The sequence below is a fragment of the Silurus aristotelis genome, assembly GCF_946808225.1.
Source record: "Silurus aristotelis genome assembly, chromosome: 25".
NCBI classification, from domain to species: domain Eukaryota; kingdom Metazoa; phylum Chordata; class Actinopteri; order Siluriformes; family Siluridae; genus Silurus; species Silurus aristotelis.
Window position 1 is genome coordinate 18,450,106 of NC_139598.1, and position 5,872 is coordinate 18,455,977.

The 5,872-nt window shown below is 40.0% G+C and overlaps 1 protein-coding gene across 1 annotated transcript; it reads right to left on the reverse strand.

Annotated features, from left to right (window-relative positions):
* Positions 1-708: 708 nt before the first annotated feature.
* On the reverse strand, positions 709-3,847 carry LOC310719735 (uncharacterized protein). Its single transcript, XM_083529738.1, has 5 exons — positions 3,749-3,847; positions 1,937-2,299; positions 1,501-1,755; positions 1,292-1,391; positions 709-1,117 (listed from the first exon to the last, which is right to left on the reverse strand). The coding sequence occupies exons 1-5, from the start codon at positions 3,789-3,791 to the stop codon at positions 952-954; spliced, it is 927 nt and encodes a 308-aa protein (XP_083385864.1). The 5' UTR covers positions 3,792-3,847; the 3' UTR covers positions 709-951.
* Between the last annotated feature and the right edge of the window lie 2,025 nt (positions 3,848-5,872).

A 5,872-nucleotide genomic window follows, 5' to 3' on the forward strand; every position in this document is an offset into this window, starting at 1 on the left:
AAAAAACGCATGACTATAAACAGACAGACCACATCATTGCTAAACTGATTTAGATCCTCATCTACTGGACTGACTCTGGGGTGAGTTAACACTCCCCTGATCTGTCGCTCTTTTTCTTAGAAGTTGCGATGACTGGATCTTTTATAGCGATCACTGATAACTGGCCATTCATCCACCATCCGCTCTGACCCCATCTTACGAGCAACAATCGCCCCTGACACCAGAGAAGAATTTGTTTACGAATTTTAGCCCTTATTTTAAAAAGCATTTTGTGTTTCATTTTTGGCCTAATTATGAGAGATTTCTACCCTTTTCCCCTTTATTTACTTTTCATATGGATTAACCAGTCACATTATGACGGCTAGGAAATACTACTACTACTACTAATAATAATTATGAGAAACAAAGCTAAGACTTAAAAACAAAACCCCATATTTCTGCATGTATACGTTTCTAAACCAGCTTTAAAGCTGCTCTTGATATTGCATTACATTAAAATTAAAAATAACTATGAAGTAAAATTATAAAAGCAGACATGAAAGTGGAGGAAGGTAATCCATTTTGTGGCATTGTTTCTTTAGGTTCATAACAGAAGCTCACAAGTGTTTAATTTGAGCATGAAGTGTGGTGGTGCTATTGTAAATGATGGTCCTCCTGCTGAATGGTCCTGCTGATGCTGCTGCTCAGTGTGGACCCTCCTGCAGATAATAAAAAGTTGTAAATGATCTTAAATCAGTTCCATGTTGAAAAGTTGGAGTGAGTTCTAGAAAGTGACCAAATCTTATAGAAACTTCCTGAATCAAATTACAACAAATTTAATAAACACTTGAGCTATCTCTCCTGAAACCAAGACAGGAAACGTGTATATATACTGCTGATGGTAAATCTGCTCACAGAGGAAACTCACACGCTGGAGACTGAGCTAAGTGTGAACATGCGATGTGCTCAGTGCTACGATACATTAGCATAGAGATTAAAATTGTCCTCCTCCATCTTGACGTTAGCATAGATATCCGAAACGTCCTGCTTCTGCTGGATGTTACGGTGGTGATCAGAATCACTCTTCTTCTGCTTCACGTTAGTGTAGAGATTAGAATCGTCCTCAGTGTGGACTCTCCTGCAATCACAAAAACAGTTGTTTATGAGACACTAAATACATTCATTGACGTTAATCGTTTAATGAGCAGTTTAGCGCTGCAAAATGTTACACATCAAAATCACAGGTTTTAAGTGAGACACAGTCTCAGGCGTAGACAGATAGAGATCTTGTAATAGAAGGTACTGTTTTTACCTCCTCTGGTAAATCACAGCTCCAGGAATGACAGTGACGATGACAATCACTCCAGCAATCACATAAACTATCATCCAGATTGACCAGTGATCAGGATGTTCTGGATTGTTAGATGATAAAAATAACAGAATTTAACTGAACACAAGTCACTTTATTTCCTTCAGTAATCACTCGAGACATTCAGGAATGTTGTGAGCAGACGGACTCACCCTCGACCTGAAGGCTGATGGTTTTAAATCCTGATGTCGTGTTGGTTCTCCAAGTGCAGGTGTAATTCCCAGAATCCCTCAGGGTCAGAGCAGGAAAGTGAAGAACGGCTCCTGATTCAGGTAAGAGCTCGTTGTTCTTAGACCACACGAACTGTGAGGAACTTTGTGTGCAGTTCACATCACACGTCAGATTTAACGAGTCTCCTGGTTTAAAGGTTCCGTTTCCACTGAGTCTGATTAGTGACACCTTTAAATCTTTATCAGAGAGCAGGAAAGACTCCACATCAGTGACTCAGGATTACACACACATAATAAATCATTTATTGAATAATAAACATCAGATTTCATTATAAAATTAAATCTTATTTTGCCATTGGATTCTACAATTTCATAAAAAGTAATATTTCATGCAAAAGTATAATTCAGTAAAATGTACCTGTAACTTGTAGAGTAACTCCAGGGTCTCCTGTCCATTTTTCCACATCAGTTATAAATCTGAATTTATATTCTCCAGAATAACTGAACTGTACATTGTGGATTAATAAAGTACAGTCTGATTTGTCGTCTCCAGTGAACTCAAAGTCTGATTTGGTGTTTGATGCACTGTTATAAACATATGGAGGATACTGACACCAATCTTTGTTTGAGTTCATTGAGCACCAAAGCTTTTGTGTCACCTGAATGGGATTTGATGTTGGATAATAATAACTACAGGGAATGGAGACATTAAATCCTCTCACAGCACAGATCTGATTATCAGGATATTTCACTCCGTAGTTACTGTTCTGAGTGTGAAAATCTGTGTAGAGAAACACATAAGGATATATAAATAGGATTGATACACACTTTCCATGCAGGACAGGTGGCCTGATAAAGCAGAGCACATCATTGTGTCTGAGTTTTGTTAATTTTTCCATATCTCATATCATAAACCCTCATCAGCTTACTTAACAGATATGAAGCATTGCAAATCATTTAGGCTTTTATTGTTATTCCAACCAAATCCACGACAGGACACAGTGAAATAAAACAACATTCCCCAGGAACAAGGTGCTACAGCAAACAATATAAATTAACAAAAGTAACACAAAACCAGTGGTGGACAAAATATACAAACCATGTAGTTGATTTAACGTAGAGGTACACCACATTAAACTTTCACTTGAGTAAAAGTTCCAAAATACAGATGGTCCCCAAGTTACGATGGTTCGACTTAAGATTTTTCGTTCATATGATGACGAGAGCGATACGACAAAATAAAACAAAATGTAATTTCGCTCAACAGGCAGCAGCGTTTCTTCCGTTTCAAACAGCAATTTTAGTGATAAAAGTATGTCTTCCAAACGCCCAAGTATGTCTCCTGCTGGTAGAGCAAAAAAGAAGAGCAAAGCCAATGAAAATTATAAATCAGCATGAAAGGCTGTCACAGTCATACCACCATCTTCGACTATTTTCCACTTATTATGGGGTCGTCATAACGTATCTCCATCGTAAGTAGAGGACTACCTGTTATTGCCTTCAAATGTACTTAAGTATCCAAAGTACTGATTCATTATAACTATAATGTTCTTATCATTTTTATGACCCTGATTGGTGATTGGCTGCATGTTTCACCAGTTTCGTTTTTATCCTCAGAAATAAAAAGGAACGACTGATTTCACTAAATGTAGTTGAGTTAAAAGTAAAATATTTGTAGTAAAGTTGCAGTAAAAATCTCCACAAGTGGAAAAACTTCGGTAAAACAGATACGTGAAAAATCTAAGAAAAAAATTTACGTTAGACTGTATAATGTGTGTAAGAACCTCCAGCACTGCTCCACCACCTGCCCTCAGGGGAAGAAGTAAATATACTTCAAGGCTCTTCTCTGTTCTGGCACCGAGGTGAAATAAACTTCCCCTAGATATCTGAACAGCGGAGTCCCTGAATATCTTCAAGCGACGGGTAAAGACCTTCCTCTACCTGAAACACTTAAACTAGCACTTATCATAAATAAATAAAAAATCCTCTCAACAGATTTGTAGGTTTGTAATCTAGCGTTCCAGTGTAGATTCTTCATTAATATAGACTCAAAGCTCTTTTGCACGCAGCTCTGGACACCGGCTTCTGTTAAATGCCATAAATGTAAATGTAAATAAAAATGTAAGTGTATAATCCAGTAACTGAGCGTAAACACTGCAGTATCAATCAACAACCAGTTTAAACTGTGATCAATAATAATTGTGTGTAAGAGTGAGATGATGTTTCATACCAGACAGCGAGAGCAGAATCAGAACCAAGTGCAGCATCTTCATCTCTTCTTCAGTAAGAACCTCATACACTCAGTGCTGTGTGTGTGTGTGTGTGTGTGTGTGTGTGTGTGTGTGTGTGTGTGTGTGTGTGTGTGTGTGTGTGTACTCAGCTCACGGGGTTGGTCAATTTGAAGTACTTCCTGGAATGACAGAATATACCAAATATAACTCCAACCTCACGTACCACAAGCCTGTCAAACTATTAAAACAGGAAGGCTTAGACGCCTTGTGCACTTTGCACACACACACACACACGCAGGTGTAGTAGCTGTTCTTACTTCTGCACTACAGATAACATTTGTAATTATTTAGTAAGAACTTCACAATCAGTGTTGAATTTATATATAAACTGAACACACTGAAGAAACAAAACAGAACGACCACATCAGTGCCAAACTACTATAACAGGAGGATGATGTGTAACTACAAGAAATTAGACACTTTATCAGAAATAGACTAACACAAACACACACACACACACACACACACACACACACACACACTTGAAATATAGAAGTAAGTAATAACTCAGTTCCTTTATTGTGTAAAACATCTGCTGTAATCATTAGTTCATGATTAGTTAGTTCTCAAAAAAATTTATAAAACAATAAATAATAATAGCAAAAGAATAAAGTGAGTGAAGAGTAAAATGTTTTCCGGGGTTTTAGTGTATCACCGTTTCTGTTAATGTAAAGAAAAGATTAAATAAAGAAGGAAAATAATCACACTTCTATTGCACCAAAGAAAAATATTTGACTCTGGTGGTCAGAAACAGAATCAGAATCACAAATTGCTTTATTACCAAGTATGTTCACACACACACAAGGAATTCCACTTGGTGACTGGAGCTCCAGGGCAGGAGAAAGTACCGTCATAATACAGTGGAACCCACTTATCTAGACCTCGATTAACTCGCCAACCCTATTAAGTCGACGTTTTTGAAGTGGAACTGCTAAATTCTCGCTTTGTCTCAGCATTTTTTAATCGGTTATGTGGATTTTTTATGTCGCCGAACCCTAATGGGCAAATTTGCCACTTAACGTCGGTTATGTCAGGAATCCCCCTGCCACACCCTCTTCGGCGGCATTCCCCGAAGCACCCTGCTTCTTCTCCCATGCGGGCGAGCTCGTCGCAGTCCCGCTGATCGCACACACCTCTCATTCACTCACTTATCCCATCTCCTATTTAAGCCCCTTACCTCCACACTACTACTACTACTACTTTCTTTCAGCTTCTCCCGTTAGGGGGCGCCACAGCGGATCCTCCGCACCTTTGATTTGGCACATGTTTTACGCTGGATGCCCTTTCTAACGCAACCCTCCCCAATTTATCCGGGCTTGGGACCGGCACTGAGAGTGGCTGGGGATGGTTCCCTGACTGGGGATCCAACCCGGGTCGCAGCGGTGAGAGCGCTGCATCTTAACCACTAGACCACCAGGGGACCCCCCTCACCTCCAATCTAGCGGTCCGTTATTGTTTGTGCATGATCGTATGTGTTGGTTCATGGCGGTCTGTGTAATCGCGTATACGTATCCCGCTACGTACCCTTCTTCTCGGACTCCGCGTTCTCTCAACGGCCCCCAGGATTCCCCCGATCCTGCTGTTTTCCATGTCACGCTGTCTGCACCACGTTTATCCATTGCTGCCCAGCGCTGCGCTTTCCATAGCGCGGATCCGTGGATTCTCTACACCAACTGTCTCTGCTTTCACAGAACTTGGTGGGCCGCGCTCCCGGAGCGCAACACTGGATATTACTGCTTTGCTACAAGTATTGGTGGATTATCTCCTGAGTCTCAATAAACTTTGTTTGCATTTACTTCGGCTTCCGCCTCCTTATCCGCATTACAGGTTTTCTCGATCCGCATGACCAATCAAACAAATCGCGGCAACGCTGTTGTGTAAAAAAACCTCCAAAAATTCTCATTTAATAACGCACATCATGTACATAAAGAAATTTCAAGCACGTTAATATGTTGCCGCCATATTGGTTTTCATTTATCTCGATCATCGGTTATCTCGACGCTTTTTGGTGTCCCCTACGCCATCGACATAACCGGGTTCCACTGTATACAAAATATAAGTAG

What these genes read in the sequence shown, in the direction of transcription:
- LOC310719735 (XM_083529738.1), bottom strand. Translation starts at nt 3,791, where the DNA reads ATGAAGATGCTGCACTTGGTTCTGATTCTGCTCTCGCTGTCTG. An exon ending in CATCAGCCTTCAGGTCGAGG is followed by an intron (nt 1,392 to 1,500) that starts GTGAGTCCGTCT and finishes CTAACAATCCAG; the next exon opens with AACATCCTGATCACTGGTCA. An exon ending in GCTGTGATTTACCAGAGGAG is followed by an intron (nt 1,118 to 1,291) that starts GTAAAAACAGTA and finishes TTGTGATTGCAG; the next exon opens with GAGAGTCCACACTGAGGACG.